This window comes from Amblyraja radiata, chromosome 7, assembly GCF_010909765.2.
Source record: "Amblyraja radiata isolate CabotCenter1 chromosome 7, sAmbRad1.1.pri, whole genome shotgun sequence".
NCBI classification, from domain to species: domain Eukaryota; kingdom Metazoa; phylum Chordata; class Chondrichthyes; order Rajiformes; family Rajidae; genus Amblyraja; species Amblyraja radiata.
In genome coordinates this window covers 37,029,969-37,051,654 of record NC_045962.1, presented here as the reverse complement: position 1 = coordinate 37,051,654, position 21,686 = coordinate 37,029,969, and the positions used below count along the sequence as shown (strand labels likewise).

At 44.0% G+C, this 21,686-nt stretch overlaps 1 protein-coding gene across 2 annotated transcripts in view; it reads right to left on the bottom strand.

The window, feature by feature from the left end:
• Positions 1-217: 217 nt before the first annotated feature.
• Positions 218-21,686, bottom strand: part of ttc21b (tetratricopeptide repeat domain 21B) — a 58,820-nt gene continuing 37,351 nt past the window's right edge. For both annotated transcript variants that reach the window (XM_033024175.1, XM_033024176.1), the window contains 9 exons: positions 19,076-19,186; positions 13,087-13,168; positions 11,667-11,817; positions 7,387-7,548; positions 6,306-6,501; positions 5,005-5,229; positions 3,283-3,403; positions 3,118-3,185; positions 218-943 (listed from right to left, as the gene is read on the bottom strand). In XM_033024175.1, coding sequence (XP_032880066.1) covers positions 866-943; positions 3,118-3,185; positions 3,283-3,403; positions 5,005-5,229; positions 6,306-6,501; positions 7,387-7,548; positions 11,667-11,817; positions 13,087-13,168; positions 19,076-19,186 — 1,194 coding nt within the window. In that variant the 3' untranslated portion in view covers positions 218-865. The remainder of the gene's footprint in view (positions 944-3,117; positions 3,186-3,282; positions 3,404-5,004; positions 5,230-6,305; positions 6,502-7,386; positions 7,549-11,666; positions 11,818-13,086; positions 13,169-19,075; positions 19,187-21,686) is intronic.

Genomic DNA, 21,686 nt, shown 5'->3' with positions numbered 1-21,686 from the left:
CTGCTACCAAAATGCACGACTCCACACCTATATTCCATCTGCCACTTCTCTGCCCACTCACCCAACCTGTTCAAGTCCTTCTGCAGAGTCCCTACTTTCTCTGCATTACCTGCCCTTCCACCTATTTCCGTCTCAGCAAACTTGGCCAAAAAGCCTTCAATCCCCTCATCCAAATCGTTATATACAAATAGACCTCAATATAAATCACAACAACAAGAATGTTAAACAGATAGTTTAGTTTTGTCTTGGATTTAAAATTTCATTACAGTGATCCACTACAAACACACATTGGAAATTAACTTTTATTTTTTTTAATTTAAATTGAAGGGTCCCAACCCAAACCATCACCTATCCATGTTCTCCAGAGATGCTGCCTGATCTGCTGAGTTACTCCAGCAGTTTGTGTCTTTTTTTGTAAACCGGCATCTGCAGTTCATTGTTTCTTCATTTTGGAATATAACTTTTTCAGAATAGATTGAACCTTTACCAAAAGCTCAAGGCAATAAAACACTAACACTAGAGAATAATAATTGATACATTTGTGCTCGAGATATATAAAATGTAATGAACAACTGAGTCAAACGCTGACACCAAATGTAGGGTCTTGTAAGATAACTCAGTAAGAAAATTATCAAAAATGAATTGTGTATGATAGTTAGTGACTATGCATAATTTCTATAAATACTAACATCATTAAAGGATAACATTACTGTAAAAAAAACAAAATACAATATAAATTATTTTTTGAATTATAAAACATTGAAAATCTAAATTTTTTAAATTGTGAATTAGGATTTGCACACAATATAAAATTAACATGGCAAACATATACTCCTATGAACATCTTTTGGAAATGTGGGCAACACTAAGAGCGCAGAGCTGCCCGTGATTTATCAAGAATGTCTTTCCTCATCTTTGGATATTTGGGATGAGCTTTCAATACCTGCCAATGAAAACAAAAAGAAACAAGAGTTGGGATACTTTGGTTACTTGGGCGACACAGTGGCGCAGCTGCAGAGTTGATGCCTTACAGCCCCAGAGACCCGGGTTCGATCCTGACTATGGCAGCTGTCTGCACGGAGTTCGTACACTCTCTCCTGCGTGAGTTTTCTCCAGCTTCCTCCCACATTCCAAAGAAGTACAGGTTTGTAGGTTAATTGGCTTTGGTAAAATTGTAAGTTGTCCCTAGTGCGTAGGCTAGTTTAGGGCTCACTGGTCGCGTGGACTCTGTGGGCCGAAGAGCCTGCTTCCGCACTGTATCTCTAAAGTAAACTAAACGCTTTGACATTAATTAATTATTCTATCTCCCTTGGTTGCATCATATTATAATTGTTATCAGTATATTCTTTGTGACATTACATATTGGTACTAATGTACCGTGGGGCGATAGTGTGGTAGATATTTAGTTTTAGTTTAGCGATACAGTGTGGTAAGAGGCCCTTTGGCCCACCGAGTCCACGCGAAGCAGCGATCACCCATACACTAGGAGGAGGAGGAGCCATCTTGGTGAACGGCTGCTAGCAGCAGCCGTCCGTCTTAAATTCGTTTTTTTTCTAGTTTTTAGTGAGTCCTGTTTTTTGTTTGTAGGGGATATGGTCTTTTAATGTGGGGGGGTAGGTGTTACTTTATTTATAGGTCCCTACCTGGTCGGTGTGGCAGCCTTTTTTCCGGGCTGCCCGTCGACCCGTCGTCGTGGCCTACCAGCGGGCTTGGAGCGCCGTTTCTTGGCGGGAACCACCCAGCACCTCGGCCTGCGTGGCGGCACAGCATTGGAGCGCTGGAGCGCTGGAGCGGAGCGGAGCGGGCGATGCCTTGCCTGGGTCGCCGCGCTGGAGCTCTGGCGAGCTGGACCGCCGTAAGCAACATCTCCGGGCTGCGGGTTTGCGGAGCGGAGAGGCGGCGTGCGTAGAGGCGGCAAGGCTGCAGTGAGGAGAGCGGTCGCCGACTTTAACATCTGGAGCCTAGGAGCGCCAAACCGGCGCGGCCTTGTCGGCTTCGGCAGCCGCGGGCTCCAACCAAGAAGCGGCCGTTCCAAGTGGCCCAGCCGCCGAAAGGACTCTCCCGACGCCGGGGCAAGACCACCCAGTGAGAACGGCCAGGGACATCGGGCCTCCGTAGAGGCAACTGCGGTGGCCCCAATAGGCCTGACTTTGGGGTGAACATGGGGTGGGGACTGGACATTGTGCCTTCCTCCACAGTGCTATCCACTGTGGGGGGATGATTTTTTTTTGTCTAACTGTAGTCCTGTAGGTCTGTGTCCAAGATGGCTGCCGTGAAGGGAGAGTGGACGCTGGCACGAATTGGTTGCCGCTGCTCTCTCTTCACACTGTGTTTTTGATTTTCTGTTTTTGGATTGAATTCTGTTTTTAATTTGTGTCATTGTGATGTCTTTAATTACTTGTTTTACTCCGATTATATGTTTTAATTTCGATTACTATGTAAGGTGTCCTTGAGATTTTGTATGAAAGGCGCCCAATAAATATAAAATTTATTATACACTAATTCTATCCTACACACTACGGACAATTTACAGAAGCCAGTGAACTTCCAAACATGTATGTCTTTGGGATGTGGGAGGAAATCAGGGCACCTGAAGAAAACCCACACGGCCACAGAAAAAACATGCAAACTCCATGGAGACAGCGCCCAAAGTCAGGATCTAACCCGGGTCTCTGGTACTGTAAGGCAGCAGTTCTACCAGCTGCACCACTGTGCCATCAAATGATTCTAGCATTAAAAAAATATTCAACCATTGTACATAGATATAGGGGAGTGGAAAAGGAATGTTTTGTTTTAATTAGTCGGAGATATGAGGCTGTGGAAATGCACTGCTAGAATCGGTGACTGACGGCAAGACTATGCCTACATTTTAGCTCAGTTGAACAAAACACAAAATGTTGGAAGAGTTCAGCGTGTCAGGTAGCATCTGCGGGGGGAATGGACAGACGACCTTTTGGGTCAGGGCCATTCTTCAGACCGAAGAAGCAACCTGACCTGAATCATTTTCTGTCCATTCCTGACCAGAGTTTTTAAAGCACTTTTTTGGGTTTTAACACAGACGGGTTATATTTAATCTGTCAACATTTCTACATTAAACTTTGCATTTAAAAATGTTACCTTATGACAAATGTCAATGGCATCAACATATCGTTTTGCCTTCAAGTAGTTAAAAGCCAGCTTGTACCCTATAAATGAATGGTATCAGTTTTGAGTTTGTTACACAACAATGCATTTTAAAATCCACAATGTGTTTATGGTATATATTAATAAATTAGATCTTACCTATGGTTGGATTTGTCTGGTTGCAGTATTTCCAAGCCATCTCATAATTAAAGGCCGCATCTTTATAAGATTGTTCTTTCTCCATAATGTAACCCATGTATTCATAGGCCTTGCAACAAGACTAAGAAAACAAACAGCTGTTAATTCAAGAGCGTAGAGTGTTTAATCATCACACTCGCCAGCAACAAACAATCAACTCAGGGCACTTTTTTAAAAGCAAACAAAAAAAAATCAATCTGGAGAAAAGTCCTAAACCGACATGTCGTCTGTCCATTCTCTCCACAGATGCTGCTAGACCCGCTAAGAGTTCTTCCGGCACTTTGTGTTTTGCTCAGAATTGCAGCATCTACAGTTCCTTTTAGAGTCATACTGCACAGAACCTGGCCCTTCTGCCCAACTCGTCCTTGCTGATCCCAATGTCTATCTACGCTAGTCCCCACCTGCCCGTGTTTGGCCCATGTCCCTCTAAACCGTTCCTATCCATGTACCTGTCCAAATGTATTTTAAATGCTGTTATTGTATCCGCCTCAACTCTGGCAGTTCGTTCCATATACCACCACCCATTATGAAAAAGTTGTCCCTCACGTTCCTGTTAAATCTCACCTTAAACCTACGTCCACTGGTTCTTGATTTCCCTGAGAAAAATACTCTGTTATTCACTTCATGATCTTATACACTTCTGTAACATTAAAGCCCTGTCCCACGGTACGAGTTCATTCCAAGAGTTCTCCCGAGTTAAAAAAAAAATCAAACTCGTGGTAAGCACAGAGAATGAACGTAGCGGGCACGTCGGAGCTCGGGGACGTCTCTTAACGCTAACGGCAGGTATTCTGGAAGACTCGCTAATGGCAGGTAAGCACGGGAAGACTCGTGACGTTTTTTCAACATGATGAAAAATGTCCACGAGAGCCCCGAGTACCGACGAGTGGCCATTACCGTAAATCTCCGAGTTCGAATCAGGGCAAACTCGGGAGAACTCTTGGAATTAACTCATACCATGAGACAGGGCTTTTACCCTTCAGCTTCCTGCACTCCAAGGAACAAAGTCCAAGCCGGCACCCAACCTTTCCCTAGTCCAGGCAACATAATCGTAAAACTTCTCTACACTCTTTCCACCTTAACGACATAATTCCTATAGCAGGTTGACCAAAACTGAAACAATACTCCAAATGAGGCTTTAAGTCTCCAAAGAAAACCATATGTTTCCAGTGAGATCTACCAAGCTGCTCATCAAATCTGAAATAATTGGAGGTGTCCTCTGTTAAATGTCTGGCACTACACTGGCAGATGACACTACAGAATCTAGACAATCATAGGAGACCCTTGAACTATCTTTAATCAGACTTCAACACTACATCTTGCACTAAATGTTGTACCCGTTATTCTTTATCTGTGGACTCTGGTTAGCGTGATTGTAATCATGCATACACTTTTCATTGACTGGATAGCATGCAAACAAAAGCTTTTCACTGTACACGTGATGATAAACTAAACCAAATGAATGGACCTACCCAAGGATAGATACAAAGTGTTGGAGTAACTCAGCGGGTCAGGCAGCATTCTCTGGAGAAAAAGGAAGGGTAATGTTTCGGGTTGGGACCCTTCTTCAGACTGAGGAAGGGTTCCGACCCAAAACATCGCTTATCCATGTTCCCCAGAGATGCTGTTTTGTGTCTAACTTTGGTATAAACCAGTTCTTTGTTTCAAAAGAACGTCACCAACCTTATTGTGGCGCAGGCAGCGTTTGAGCAGTTCTAAAGCCATGTCAAACTTGCCAGACTGAATGTAAACATCCGCCAGGAGCAGCCAACTCTTTTCCAGCTCCTCAGCATCCACCGCATTCCAGTTTAACTTTGCAATGCGCTTCAGCTGGTTTCTTGCACGAGGAGTCTGCTTCAAAATCATGTAGGCTGTGGCCATTCCAAACAGCGCAGGGATGTGGTCCTTCTGAATGAAGAGTCAAGAATGGTTTATTGTCATATGTCCCGAAATGTAACAATGAAATTCTCACGCAGCAGCAACAGATATGGGATCATACACCATATAATGCACAGCGAAGTGTAGATGGAGTCAATGGTGGGGAGTCTGGTCCATGGGATGGACTGGGCTACATTTAGAACTCTGCATTTTATTGATTTCTCTAATTAACCTATCTAGTGGCATGTGTTCGGGATGTAGGAGGAAACCGGAGCACCAGGGAGGAAACTCAAGAGTGTTTAATTCTAATATGCGGTGACAAGGCAAGAATTAAATTGAGACCGTCACAGGGGGATCGTGACAAACTCCATAAGGACAGCAGCCAGTCTATAGCAGCCTATTGCACTGTGAGTCAGTGGCTCTACCAGCTGCAACACTGTGCCACTATAACAATGCAAGGAACCATCTCAAATGATACTAAAATGCACAAATTTAGAACATAAAAAATAGCTTTCATATGGGCTGCACAGTAGCGCAACGGTAATGTTGCTGCCATATTGCACCAGAGATCCGGGTTTGATCTCGACTGTGGTTACTGTCTGTACGGAGTGTGTATGTTCTCGCTGTGACCGTGTGGCTTTTCTCAGGGTGCTCCAGTTTTCTCCCACACTCCAAAGAAGTATAGGTTTGTAGGTTAATTTGGCTTTGGTAAAAAAAATTTATAAATTGTCCTTAGTGTGTAGGATAGTGCCAATGTATGGGGATCACTGGTCAGCATGGACTCGGTGGGCCGAAAGGCCTGTTATTGCGTGGTATTTCTAAACTAAACTATGCATAATTATGTGTAAGAAGGGACTGGAGATGCTGGTGTACACTAAAGATAGACACAATATGCTGGAGTAACTCAGCGGGTCAGGCAGCATCTCTGGAGAAAAAGAATGGGTGACCTTTCGGGTCGAGATCCTTCATAAGACTGGAGAGCCTGATGAAGGGGCTCGACCCGAAACATTACCTATTATTTTTCTCCAGAGATGCTGCCTGATCCGCTGAGTTACTCCAGCATTTTGTATCTATCCATAATTATCTTGGGTATATCGGAGACTAACCTCAGCAGTTGCTATTTCTGTGAAGACATTGAGGGCCTGCTCCACATTAGCTTTCTGCTTTGTTGCCATGAGGCAGCAACTTTCCATGATACGGAGCTGGGTGTGACCTTGAATGGTCTGGGGTTTGAGTTCCTTCAGAAGCTTCTCTGCTGTCATGACAGCCAGCTGCTCCGACTCCTGTTTCTCAGTTGAGTTTCTATTAGCAACACAAACATGTCAGAGTCACACAGCGTGGAAACAGGGATCTCCAGTCCAACGCCCACGCTGACCAACGTGTCCCATCTACACTAGTCCCACCAGCCTGCATTTGGCCCATATCCTTCCAAACCTGTCCTATCCATGTACCTGTCTAAATGCTGCTTAAGCCTTGTAATGGTGCCTGCCTCAACTACTTCCTCCAGCAGCTTGTTCTTACACCCACCACCCTTGGTGTAAAAACATTTTAAAAAGTGTGTGAGACATCGGAAGCTTTCTCGTTCAATCTTAATTTCTTGTTCACGTCAGAATTTATCCTACTTCAGAGTTGCGCAGCAATTTTGAATTTCTGTTTCAAATATTACTCCAATTATTTGTTTCTGGTTTGTATATGCAAGGTATCAAATGTATGCAAGGTACCATATCTTGGTAAATTATAGAGACCTCATATTCTGCTGGGGTATTTTATAATTCAACATTAATTTCTCTAATTTTAATTAATATCCCCATCCCCTTTTGCCACCTTCTCTTTCCTGTGCCCCCTCACCCTTTTCTCCTGTTATGCCCACCTCCTCTCCCCACCCTTTCAACCTATTTGCCTCCCTCAGGCTTTACATTTCACTCCACTTCTTCTCACCTCATCTTCCACCCGTTTGTCTTTTTTCACTTCTAGTGTTTGTCACTTACTCCACCCATCTGCCAATCACTCCCCTCTCCTCACTTGTATCACTGTTGCTGGCTTTGATCTGTCTTTTTGCATATCTTTCATTAATTTGGTTTATGTCCCTTTTCTGTGTGATTATCTGTGGAATTCTCTACTTCAGATTAAAAGTAAATCGGATTCATCTCTAGTACCTCAACTACATTTAATCAGAATCATTCTCACCGCACATCTGCATCCAGGTTCTCGAAGACTTCTCCTCCTATGGTGTCATTATCTGGATTCATGCAAATCTCTATCATATTATAAACTGCATTTTGCCCCCAATCATTATCCTTACGAGCTTTATTGAAGCGTCGGAGTGCATCGTTCGGCTCCCCAGTGACCCTGGAAAAATTAAACATATTTAAAAATATCCCTTTCTTATGACGGCATATTTCATTATAACAGTGGGAGTGGATATGGAAGGCATGTTTACTTTACAACAACAACTCCTCCCCCTTCTGTTGTGAGGTAGACTGACTCCCCTTCCCCCCTCCCCATTCCTGGACTTTCCACTTGTCACTTTAATTTCATATTTCAAGTATCCTGTTGCGTTTTATGACTGTTGGAAGACCAATTTCTCACCTGGGACAAATAGTTCTATCGTATTGTATCATACAAATCTCAGCATACAATTATACTACCACTTTCTTCCTCAAAGCAAATTAATTCTAATTTAAGGTATACGTGAATAACTGCAGATGTAGGTTAATACACAAAAGGGCACAAAGTGATGGAGTGACAGCAAATCAGACAGCATCCTGTAGTAGGGTCTCAACTCAAAATGTCACCTATCCATGTTCTCCGGTCTCTTGAAGGGTCTCGACCCGAAACGCTACCTATCCATGTTCGCTGGAGATGTTGCCCAATTAGCTTAGTTACTCCAGCACTTTGTGTCCAATTCTAATATAACATTGAGATATTGAATTAAATTATATCTTGTAGTACCAGCATGTTTGAAATTTGATTTGGATCATGTAGCTGTCAAATCTTCAGTTTACAAACTGTTTCCCACTTGATTTTGTACCTAAGAGGATCTCCCACATTAATTGGATTTAATATTATAAACTTTATAATTGTATAACTTCATTTTTTCCATAAGCATTCACAAAAAGGACGTGAAATTACTTTTTGTTCCCACAGGTTAAAAGGGATATTTATTGAAAGGGCAAATCCTGAAGTTAATACTAAAACAGTCATCAGAGAGTAAATGGCGGGTCAGGCAGCATTTGTGGAGGGAATGGGTTGGGACACTTCTTCAAACTAGTTATTTGTTCAAGATTCCAGTATCTGCAGTTTCTGATATCTCCACCAGAGGGTAGTGTTTCGTCAGTTCCAGTCTCACGTCATTGGGGAGCATAGGTGTCATAAATTTAGATATCCAGCTTCTGCCCCAAGTATGATTGGTCAATGAATTAGGAATATAAAACAATGATGAAAAACAATTAAAGAGTTGACACATAAGGCTGGAACCATGTTGTAAAACAGAGTGATATTTTAGTCAACTTAATAGACAATAGATAATAGACAATAGGTGCAGGAGTAGTCAGTTACTCCAGCTCTTTTTTTTTGTTGTAAATCAGCATCTGCAGTTCCTTGCGTCCATATTTATGATCGGTAATATGCATGATTTTTGAAACAAAGAGCAGGTATGCTGCCTTGACTGGAAAGAGAAGATTTACGAAGATGTTGCCAGGACTCGTGGGCCTGAGCTATAGGGAGAGATTAGGCATTCTAGAACTTTATTCCTTGAAGTGCAAGGGGTTGAGAGGGGATCTTATTGAGGTGTATAAAAATCACGAGTTGAATAGAAACATAGAAACATAGAACTTAGGTGCAGGAGTAGGCCATTCGGCCCTTCGAGCCTGCACCGCCATTCAATATGATCATGGCTGATCATCCAACTCAGTATCCCGTACCTGCCTTCTCTCCATACCCTCTGATCCCCTTAGCCACAAGGGCCACATCTAACTCCCTCTTAAATATAGCCAATGAACTGGCCTCGACTACCCTCTGTGGCAGAGAGTTCCAGAGATTCACCACTCTCTGTGTGAGAAAAGTTCTTCTCATCTCAGTTTTAAAGGATTTCCCCCTTATCCTTAAGCTGTGACCCCTTGTCCTGGACTTCCCCAACATCGGGAGCAATCTTCCTGCATCTAGCCTGTCCAACCCCTTAAGAATTTTATAAGTTTCTATAAGATCCCCTCTCAATCTCCTAAATTCTAGAGAGTATAAACCAAGTCTATCCAGTCTTTCTTCATAAGACAGTCCTGACATCCCAGGAATCAGTCTGGTGAACCTTCTCTGCACTCCCTCTATGGCAATAATATCCTTCCTCAGATTTGGAGACCAAAACTGTACGCAATACTCCAGGTGTGGTCTCACCAAGACCCTGTACAACTGCAGTAGAACCTCCCTGCTCCTATACTCAAATCCTTTTGCTATGAAAGCTAACACACCATTCGCTTTCTTCACTGCCTGCTGCACCTGCATGCCTACTTTCAATGACTGGTGTACCATGACACCCAGGTCTCGCTGCATCTCCCCTTTTCCTAGTCGGCCACCATTTAGATAATAGTCTGCTTTCCTGTTTTTGCCACCAAAATGGATAACCTCACATTTATCCACATTATACTGCATCTGCCAAACATTTGCACACTCACCCAGCCTATCCAAGTCACCTTGCAGTCTCCTAGCATCCTCCTCACAGCTAACACTGCCCCCCAGCTTAGTGTCATCCGCAAACTTGGAGATATTGCCTTCAATTCCCTCATCCAGATCATTAATATATATTGTAAATAGCTGGGGTCCCAGCACTGAGCCTTGCGGTACCCCACTAGTCACTGCCTGCCATTGTGAAAAGGACCCGTTTACTCCTACTCTTTGCTTCCTGTTTGCCAGTCAGTTCTCTATCCACATCAATACTGAACCCCCAATGCCGTGTGCTTTAAGTTTGTATACTAATCTCTTATGTGGGACCTTGTCGAAAGCCTTCTGGAAGTCCAGATACACCACATCCACTGGTTCTCCCCTATCCACGCTACTAGTTACATCCTCGAAAAATTCTATAAGATTCGTCAGACATGATTTACCTTTTGTAAATCCATGCTGACTTTGTCCAATGATTTCACCACTTTCCAAATGTGCTGCTATCCCATCTTTAATAACTGACTCTAGCAGTTTCCCCACTACCGATGTTAGACTAACTGGTCTGTAATTCCCCGTTTTCTCTCTCCCTCCCTTCTTAAAAAGTGGGGTTACGTTTGCTACCCGCCAATCCTCAGGAACTACTCCAGAATCTAAAGAGTTTTGAAAGATTATTACTAATGCATCCACTATTTCTGGAGCTACTTCCTTAAGTACTCTGGGATGCAGCCTATCTGGCCCTGGGGATTTATCGGCCTTTAATCCATTCAATTTACCCAACACCACTTCCCGGCTAACCTGGATTTCACTCAATTCCTCCAACTCCTTTGACCCACGGTCCCCTGCTATTTCCGGCAGATTATTTATGTCTTCCTTAGTGAAGACGGAACCAAAGTAGTTATTCAATTGGTCCGCCATATCCTTGTTCCCATGATCAACTCACCTGTTTCTGACTGTATGGGACCTACATTTGTTTTAACTAATCTCTTCCTTTTCACATATCTATAAAAACTTTTGCAGTCAGTTTTTATGTTCCCTGCCAGTTTTCTTTCATAATCTATTTTTCCTTTCCTAATTAAGCCCTTTGTCCTCCTCTGCTGGTCTCTGAATTTCTCCCAGTCCTCCGGTATGCTGCTTTTTCTGGCTAATTTGTAATTTGTAGACACGGTGAATGCGCAGCATCTTCTTCCCAGGGTATATATATAGGAAACCTGAGGGGTTAATTTTTTACATTGTGAAACATGGAACGAGATGTCAGAGAAGGTAGCTCAAGCAGGTGCTGTAACAACTTAACAACTTTTAAAAGACATTTAGACAGGTCCTAAGATAAGAAGATTCAGAGGGATGTGGGCCAACTCGGCATGGATGAATGGGACGAAGGACCTGATTCTGCGCTGTATGATTCTAGAACTACGATTTCAGCCTCTGCCTCACGTGAAAATAAAGCTCTAATTTGCTCTTTTGTCGGCAATGCACTAACTCAACACATTGAGATTCCCTGCAGAGTAATCTTTCCAGAGTAATACCATAGGCGTTTTAAGGGCCTGTCCTACTTTCACGACCTAATTCACGACCTCTGACAAGTTTGCCCTTGACTCGTACTCGCAGCATGGTCGTCACGAGGTCGTAGGTAGGTCGTAATGCTAGTCGTAGGTACTCGTGGCATCAAGTAGGTCGGGGCGTTTTTCTAGCCTGATGAAGTCCACGAGTAAAAAAGGTTATGAATTAGGTCGTGAAAGTGGGACAGGCCCTTTAATCATCAAGCCTTCAGTAGTTACATATTCTCTCATAATTCATATTATTAAAGGATAACTTACCAGAGGTACAATCCTTTGCAATAATTGAAGCCAGGCTCAGAGTTTGGTCTTGGAGTGTGTTTTTCAGCCATATCAAGGAACCTTGGAACATCTTCTAGTTTTCCAGCTCTCCGCAACAAATCAATCAAGCGTGCCAATGTGATAAAGTTATCTGAAAAAAAATTGCATGAATGCTATGTGTGGGAAGGAACTGCAGATGCTGATTTACACCCAAGATAGACACAAAGTGCTGAAATAACTCAGCAGGTCAGGAAACATCTCTGGAGAAAAAGGACAGGTGATGATTTCCGTTCAGGACATCTGAAGAAAGGTTCCGACCCAAAACGTCACCCATCATTTTTCCCCAGAGATGCTGCCTGACTCGCTGAGTTACTCCAGCTCTTACACAAATGCTAGTTGTCATATCTTGATACACTATCCCAATTGGAAAGTCAGACAGAAGTGATTTAAAATATAATCCGAGGAGTATTTGCTCAGAAAGCACCCACCATTTGACAAGATGGTATCAGGGGCGGCACTGTAGCGCAACAGGTAAAGTTGCTACCTCATAGCACCAGAGACCCAGGTTTGATCCTGATCTTGAGTGCTGACTGTGTGGAGTTTGCATGTTCTTCCTGTGACCGCATGGGTTTCCTCCCAAATCATAAAGACGTGTGGGTTTGTTGGTAAATTGGCCCTCTGTAAATTGCCCCTAATCTGTAAGCAGTGGATGTGAAAGTGGGATAGCATAGAACTAGTGTGAACGGGTGATCGATGGTCAGCATGGATCCTATATTGGATTGATCTTCCTTGGGATTAACTGAATGAGTATAGTTGCATCTGATCCATGAAAAAAAGCGTTACAGTCCTCAATACTGCTACTGTTCCATTTGGCACAGCCATAGCAATGATGACCAGACACTTAAAGCACTTAAAGTTGCATAGTACTCCAAACTTGGAACATACATTAAGGAACATACAAAGTTCATTCCTACTCTTTGCCTCTATACCTACTTCCTTGGCCAAATTTATGCTGGTTGGGTCAGAAATATTTGATCTCATACTGTGGCATTGGTTATGATGCCTGATCAGTAGGGTGAGCTCACCCGATGGGCTTTATTACCAGCGATAAACAAGAGGGTTTAGAATTATCTCCACAGCTTCCTCTTTCTGCTCTCCCCAGGTCCTTCAAGGTTTCTAAGGGGTAGGTATATCGGATTGGGTTAATTGGTCCAATAACTCTAATTGGACTTGGCTGTGGCTCGCTTGCCTGTGGCCGGGATCGTAGGGGACCTTGAAAGGGATGCATCGTCACAATATCAATGTGCTCAGGAATGGTAAATAACGACTGTTTTGAAGATATATCCATTTTTAGCTAAATAATAATACTGACTACTTTACAAGAGGTAATCTATTCAGAATAGTAAACTGCAATATTTACCTGGTTTGCGCTCCAACAGTTGTTGAAAGTGAAATACTGCTTGGTCAAAATCCTGCTTTCTAAACATCAAATCAGCCATCATCTGCAACATGAACACGATTCAAATTAGAATAAATGTTACATAGGTATCTAACAAGACTGGCAATTACACATTTGCCAGTAATTTCCTCAAATAGAATGATGACTGGACATTTCATGAAAATAGTACAGCTTTTAGACTTTACAGATGTCATCTGTTGTTTTGATGCCAATTTCCTCTCTGTACCTCAGCAGTCATGAAACCAGATGTTCTCTCTTCAGAAAGATTTGCGTTTTTAGTTCAGAGAGGATTTACGATGTTAAGGGCTATAGGGATAGGTTAGGCAAGGATTTTATTCCTTGGAGGATGAGGGGGTGATCTCATAGAGTTGTATAAAATCATAAGGGGAATAGATAGGGTGAATGCAGTCTTATACCCAAGGTAGACAAAAATGCTGGAGAAACTCAGCGGGTGAGGCAGCATCTATGGAGTGAAGGTTTCGGGTCGAGACCCTTCTTCAGACTGATGTGGGGGTGGGGGAGGTGGGAAAAAGAAAGGAAGAGGCGGAGACAGTGAGCTGTAGGAGAGCTGGGAAGGGGAGGGGAAGGAGGGAGAAAGCAAGAACTACCTGAAATTAGAGAAGTCATTGTTCATACCGCTGGGGTGTAAACTACCCAAGCAAAATATGAGGTGCTGCTCCTCCAATTTGCGGTGCGGTCCAATGGAGGAGGCCCAGGACAGAAAGGTCGGATTCAGAATAGGAGGGGGAGTTGAAGTGCTGAGCCACCGGGAGATCAGGATGGTTAATGCGAACTGTGCGGAGGCGTTGGGCGAAGCGATCGCCAAGCCTGCGCTTGGTCTCACCGATGCAGAGCAGCTGACACCTAGAGCAGCGGATGCAATAGATGAGGTTGGAGGAGGTGCAGGTGAACCTCTGCCTCACCTGGAAAGACTGCTTGGGTCCTTGGATGGAGTCGGGGGGGGGGGGGGGGGGGGGGGGGGGGGGGGGGGGGGGGTTAAAGCGACAAGTGTAGCATTTCCTGCGGTTGCAAGGGAAAGTACCAGGGGAGGGGGTGGTTTGTGTGGGAAGGGACAAATTGACCAAGGAGTTACGGAGGGAGCAGTCTCTGTGGAAAGCCGAAAGGGTAGGGGATGGGAAGATGTGGCCAGTGGTGGGATCCCGTTGGAGGTGGCGAAAATGTCACAGGATTATCTGTTGTATGTGACGTTTGGTAGGGTGGTAGGTGAGGACAAGGGGGACTCAGTCCTTGTTACGAGTGGGGGTAATCCTTCGACATTTTCGCCACCTCCAACGAGATCCCACCACATGCCACATCTTCCCATCTCCTCCCTCTTTCCAGGTGAGGCAGAGGTTTACCTACACCTCCAACCTCATCTACTGCAACCTCATCATATTTCACTTCGGTAGTTTCTACAGCATTTTTGTCTACCTTCGATTTTTTTCAGCATCTCAATCAATATCAGTTTTATTCGCCACTTGCACATAAAGTGCAAGTGAAATGAATTTGCCAGCAGCGGTACAATGAAAAACACACAAAAACACAATAAAAAATGTTAACACAAACATCCACCACAGCATTCATCACTGTGGTGGAAGGCACAAAATTTGGCCAGTCCTCCTCCATCTGCAGTTTTTTCTTAAACGAGTCTTATACCCAGATCTGCGAATCAAAAAACTGAGGTGAGAGGGGAAAGATTTAATAGGAACCTGAAGAAAAACATTTTTAAATAGAGGTGGTGAGTATATGGAACAAACAGAGAAGGTATTTGAGGCAGGTGCTATAGCAGCATTGGTCGACATAGATGAGTTGGGCCAAAACACGTGTTTCCGTGATGTAAGACTCAATTGCTATATATTTAATTCCGTCTGCTCATTGTGACTCTTGACTCGGGTTCTGGAAACGTAATTCACTTTAAGTGTATACTTTAATCTGACTATCTGGGTGGAAATTTGTCAGTTATCTTAAGTGCACTTCTCAATTAGCTTCACCAATTTATAAACATTTTAGACTACAAAGTCAACTGTAAATGCAGAATTATTGATGGAAATTAACTTTTTTTGTAACGTCTAGCTAGTTGAATGTTCAGCATTTTTTGAAGCCTTGTTATTTGGTATACATTTATTATTATAACGTACTGAGGTACAGTGAAAGGCTTTGTTTTGCATGCTAACCAATAAAACCAGATAATCTTCTTCTTCTTAAGCCCTTTGCTCCTCTAGGGAGCATAGGCCATTGACAAATGTCCTCCACCCCTCTCAGTTGTTGGCAGTTCTTTCGACATCTCCCCAGTTAAGCCCATTCTCAGACATTTCTGTCTGGACACCTCTTCTCCAGCTGTTCCTGGGACGACCTCTTTTCCTTTTTCCTTGGGGGTTCCATTTCAGGGCTTGCCGGGTGATGTTTGTGGCAGGTTTCCTGAGGGTGGGCCCAATCCAACTCCATTTTCACCTTCGAATTTATAAGTCAATAGGCTCTTGGCTTGTTCTGTTCCACAGGTCCACATTGCTTACTTTGTCTCTCCACCAGATGTTAAGTATTCTCCTAAGGCAGGTGTTAAGGGCCTGTCCCACGAGCATGCGGCAAGCGCGACCTAAAGGGCCGGTGCCACCAGCATGCGCCTGCATGCAGCAAGCACGACCAAACCAGAAGCGGGAGCCGCGCGGAGGTCGAGTGAGTGACACGGCGTCGAGGCGGCTGCGTATGCCCGTCGAGGCGGCTGCGCACGGCGTCGAGGTGGCTGCGGTCCGGCAGGTCGTTGCCGCACATAATTTTTAAACACGGTCAGTTTTTCGGAGCCCCGCGCGATGTCGGGGCCAGCTCCGCACAACTCCATACGGCTCCGGCGATCGAAGTGGGTCCGGCCCCGCAAGGCCGTACGGCTCAAGCGACCACATTAGGTCGTGCTTGCAGCATGCAGGCGCATGCTGGTGGAACAGACCCTTTAGGTCGCGCTTGTCGCATGGAGTCGCATGCTCGTGGGACAGGCCCTTAAATGAATGTTTGCAGCCTGTTTGTAGTGTGTTTTGTTGTATTCCATGTCTCTGATACATACAGCATCACCTGTTTCACATTTGAGTTAAAGATGCGTATTTTGGAGTTGATTGCGATGTGTTTTGAGCTCCAGATCTACCTGAGAATGTTAAACACCACCCTAGCCTTATTGATTCTACTTCTTATGTCTGCCTCTGCCCCTCCGGTGATGTCCTCAACACTGCCTAGGTTTGTGAATGTTTCTACCTCCTCCAGAGCAATGCTGTGCATAAGGATAGGGTTGCTGGTTTTGGAGTGGATCCTCATCACCTGTGTCTTTACTGTATTGGGTGTAGGACCAAGTTTTGTAGCAGCTTGTGAGAGTCTGTCCGTCTTCTCCTGCATTTGTATCTGTGTGTGTGAAAGTAGAGCTATGTCGTCTGCAAAGCCAAGATCATCTAGCTGCTCCCACATTGTCCACTGAATTCCATTTCTTTTCCCTTCAGTTGTTTCCATCATGATCCAGTCAATTGCCAGGAGGAACAGGAATGGTGACAATAGACATCCCTGCTTGATGCCCGTCCTGACACTAAAGCTCTGAGAGAGATGGCCTGCATGCATAATTTTGCATGAGGTTCCATCATACAAGTTCCTGATTAAGTTTATGATCTTGATGGGAATTCCATAGTGGTCTATTAGACGCCAGAGTGTTGTCTGTCTAAGCTGTCAAACACTTTCTCAAAGTTGATGAAGTTGATGTACAAGGACGTGTTCCATTCAATAGACTGCTCAATGATGATGCGTAATGTTGCTATGTGGTCTGTGCATGAGCGATCCTTCCTGAATCCTGCTTGCTGGTCCCATAGCCTCTTGTCTACAGCTTCCTGAAGACAGTTGAGGATGACCCGGTTGAGAATTTTACTGGGTACAGAAAATAGGGTGATCCCTCGATAGTTGTCGCATTTTCTTAGGTCACTTTTTTTTTGGCAGTTTCATGATGTTCTTCTTCCCAAATTCTCCCAATGAAGCCATACAGCATGTCTGTTGATGAATCTATATCTACTTTCAGGGCTTCAGGTGGAATTTTGTCAGGGCCAGCAGCTGTGCCAGTTTCCTGTTGCTTAATTGCAGCCTTTGTCTCGGATTTTGTTGGTCTGTCACACTTAATTTGTAGTGGTATCCTGGCTTTGGGAATATGTGTCTGTACAGCCGGTGGTGGTCTGTTTAGGACTTCTTTGAAATGTTCTACCCATCTGTCGAGCTGCGCCTCCTGGGTTGAAAACAGTTGACCGTTCTTGTCTGTAATTGGTTTATTACTACGCAGATATGTCCTAGACAATTTCCCTGTGATGGTATATAACTCCCTCATGTTCATTTGAGTCGCTAGCCTCTCCACCTGTGTTCTCTTGTCCCTCCTGATGTTCTTCCACATTTCTTTGTGGCATCTGTTGTACTCCTTTTGGGCCAAAGCCTTTTCAGCTCTTGTTCTTGAGTTGTTCACATTCTCCTTTAACTTCCTCCTCTGTTGGATTTTGTTGAGGGTACTTCTCAATTAGCTTCACGAATTTATAAACATTTTAGACAATAAAGTCAACTGTATATGCAGAATTATTGATGGAAATTGAACATTTCTTTGTAACTTCTAGCTCGTAGAATGATCAGCATTATTTGAAGCCTTGTCGTTTGGTATAGATTTATTATTATAACGTACTGAGGTACAGTGAAAGGTTTTGTTTTGCATGCTAACCAATAAAACCAGATAATACTATTCATAAATACTAGCAAGTCAAACTCAAGTACAGGCACAAAGTGCAGGAGTAACACAGCGGGTCAGGCAGCATCTCTGGAGAACATGGTTCACGACATTTTCGGTCGGGACCCTTCTTCAGACCTGAAACGTCACCCATCCATACTCTCAGAGATGCTGCCTGAGCTGCTGAGTTACTCCAGTACTTTGTCTCTTTTTGTAAACCAGCATCTGCAGTTCCTTGTATCCACATCAAACTCTAGCACAACCGGTAGAGCAAAGGGGTAGATACTGAGTGCAAGGTATATGTGTGTGCTTCATGAAATGGAAGTTGAAAAAATATTGTCCTTTTTGTATTACCTTTTTTTCCCACATAGATTTGAAAGAGCGAACTTTAATCCCATATCCCAGAAAATTTGGTAATGATTTGTGAATACTGTAAGGGTGAAATTTCTGTTACCTGAACTGTCAAAACACGAGGGCTACCTGTAGTCCACATTTCATGTGCCAATGGCAGCATTAATTTGAGTTGAGTTAAGGGGCTGTCCCACTGCGGCGACCTAATCTGCGAGTTTAGAAGAGGTTGCCCTCGACTCAAACTCGCAGCATGGTCGACACGTGGTCCTATGAGGTCACTGGAACTCTCCTTCATGCTCGAGGGAAGTTCACGATACTCGCGGCCTCCGTGAGTAAAAATTGGTCGGCATGGTTCTTTTTAACTCGTAGTGCAGTGGAGTGGGGTCGCTATTTAGTTACAGGCAGTCGAGGGCAGCCGTAGGCAATCTCCTTCGCTGACCGGGCATTTTAATTGGCTCATTGGAATTTTCAGGACCAAGGAAAACCGACCAGTAGGTAAAATGCCCGCTAAACTTTATTAAACGTTGTCTGACTTCTTAAAAGTGTCTCCACTCCTTCTCCCCCTCTCTCCCCCCTCCCCCCCCGCTCTCTCTAAAGGACTTACCGTACACTGTGCAGCCGTCTTTTACCTTCCTCTTCATCGAGGGTGTGAATTTCAGACAGCGCTCCCCCGCTTTCCCTGGCCCCCGCCTTTGGTGTGTGTGTGTGCGCGCGCGCGGTCGATCCAGCTTGCGGTTTCATCGCTGACGGTCGATTCAGCTTGAGGTTTTCCAGGCGAGTGCCCGTGAGCTTAAAGGTTGAAGACACTCTTCTGAACTCTCAGATTAGGTCGCCGCAGTGGGACAGCCCCTTTATGCTTGTATTTCTACTTACCATGGTAGCTGCATCGTTGTCTTGGTCACTCTTCAGCAGGATAGCACACTGATGTTGGCAGGCATCAATATCATCTTGAGCAAGGTATAAACGAGCAAGCTCCAGCATCACCTATATCAGAAAGAAACAGAAAATCAGCAGGTCAAAGTATTTGATGGATTGAAACAGACAGCATAGAATAGGGCTTTTGGCCCACGGGAGTCCACACCAGCCATTGATCTCCCATTCACACTAGTTCTATGTTATCCCAACCATTGCAACACTCTCTACACACTAGGAACAATTTACAGAGGCCATTTAACCTACAAATCTCAGACTTTACTTTAGACTTTAGAGATACAGCGCGGAAACAGGCCTATCTGCCCACTGAGTCCACACCGATCAGCAATCCCCGTACACGAGAACTATCCTACACACTCGGGGCAATTTACAATATTACCGCAGCAATCAGCCTACCAACCTGTATGTCTTTGGGAAGTGGGAGGAAGCTGAAGCACCCAGAGGAAAGCCACGCAGTCACTGGGAGAACTTACAAACACCACACAGACAGTACCCAACATCAGGATCGAACCCGGGTCTCTGGTGCCGTGAGCACCAGCTCTACCAGCTGTGCCTTTCTCATCACACCTTCCCCCATTGTTGAATTTATTTCATTTTAAATTAACAAGGCTGCCACCACCACTCTCCCCATCTCTACCTTCACTTCCCAAGTTTCAGGAATTGTTACTGTTGTGCCTCTACTAGCTACACCACTGTGCCACACTTTGCCAATCTGTAAGGAAATAAATAAGGCAATACATGCAGAATTTAAGTGCTTGCTTCTAAAAACAGCAGATTGAATGACTGTTTAAAGTCAAAAGTCAAAGTATCCTTTATTGTCATTCAGACCGTTCGGTCTGAACGAAATTTCGCTGCCTTGCAGTCATACATATAATAAAATAACAAAACACACAATAAACACAAATTTAATCCACCACAGTGAGTTCACCAGGCACCTCCGACCTTTCTATCCTGGGCCTCCTCCATGGCCAGAGTGAGGGCCACCGTAAATTGGAAAAGAAGCACCTCATATTTCGCTTGGTCAGTTTACTAATTTCTAATTTTAGCTAGTCCTTACTTTCTCCTCCTCTTCTCATCTCTCCCTCAGCCCACTGGCTCCACCTCTTCCTTTCTTCTTCCCGCCCTCCCTCACCCACCCTCACATCAGATTGAATGACTGGTTTTCCAAACATTCTCCAGTGTTGAACGCAGATTCAGTAATGTGCAGGAAAAGCAGCTGAAAATAAAATACCGCCATGTTTTTCCAAAACTCCACCGAAATTAAAGGAGAAAAAACATATCAATAAACCATGTTTAATTTAGTTTTGGTTATTGTCACTTGTACCGAAGTACAGTGAAAAGCTTTTTTGATGCGTGCTATCCTGTCAGGTGTACATGATTACAATCGAGCTGTCCACAATGTACGGACACAGGCAGCCCAGCACTATAAAGACAAGGGATGAGAATCACTACTGCAGCAAACAGGAAGGTAGCATAGTCATTAAATTATTAAACCACTAAATGAGAAGCATGCACGGTGGATCAGGAAACACAATTTGAAATGACCTCAAAGCAACTGGGAAATTTAAATGCAATTCATGAAATAAATTATGGAAAGTAACATTAGAAATGACCACAAAACGACCAATTTGTTGTAAAGCCCTTTATTGTTCATTAACTTGCTTTCTCGCAAAGAAAGTCAGCCAAGCTTTTCCGGCATTGTCTGTATGCGAGTCCAGACCACAGCAATGTGATTGAATCTTTACTTTCCGAAATGGCCTGGCAAAGCACTCACTTCAAAGTCAATTAAGGATCAGGAATTTCCTAACCTATCAAATAAGTCCAAAACTTGTGAGTCTTGAGGATGCATGCAATACTATTTTAATGCTCATTTTTGGATTTGCTCTGATTCTCCCCTCCTTTTAGTTTAGTTTAGGAATACAGCGTGGAAACAGACCCTTCAGCCCATCAAGTCCACGCTGACCAACAATCACCTGTACACTAGTTCTACCATACACACTGGGAAACATTTACAATTAACCTGCAAACAATCCAAAGCACCCAGCGAAAACCCAGGTGGTCACAGGAAGAACATGTAAATTCCACAGACAGCACCCGAGGTCAGAATCGAACCAAGGTCTTTGGCGCTGTAAGGCAGCAACTCTACCGCTGCACCACTGTGCCGCCCTTTTCTTGCTTACATTTTCAGAACTGGGAAAATGAGAAAACAAGTTTGTTTTTTAAAACTATAGGGAGGGCAGGGATGAGATGGATATTACCAAGGTGAAGCTATATTTTCCAAGATGATTATCATGTTTTTGAAGCTATCTGATTAATAGAATAATGAGGGTGGTTACAGAAGGCAAAAAAATAATAAAGGGGCATGTGAAACTGTAAATGTAGATCAATGTTGAGGTTTGTGTTGTGCAGTGGTGGCACAGCAGTATAGTTGCTGCATTACAGCGCCAGAGACAAAGATTCGATCCTGCTCTCGGGTGCTGGCTGTATGGAGTTTGTGTATTCTCCCTATGATTACATGGATTTTCTCTGTGTGCTCCGTGTGTTTCCTCCC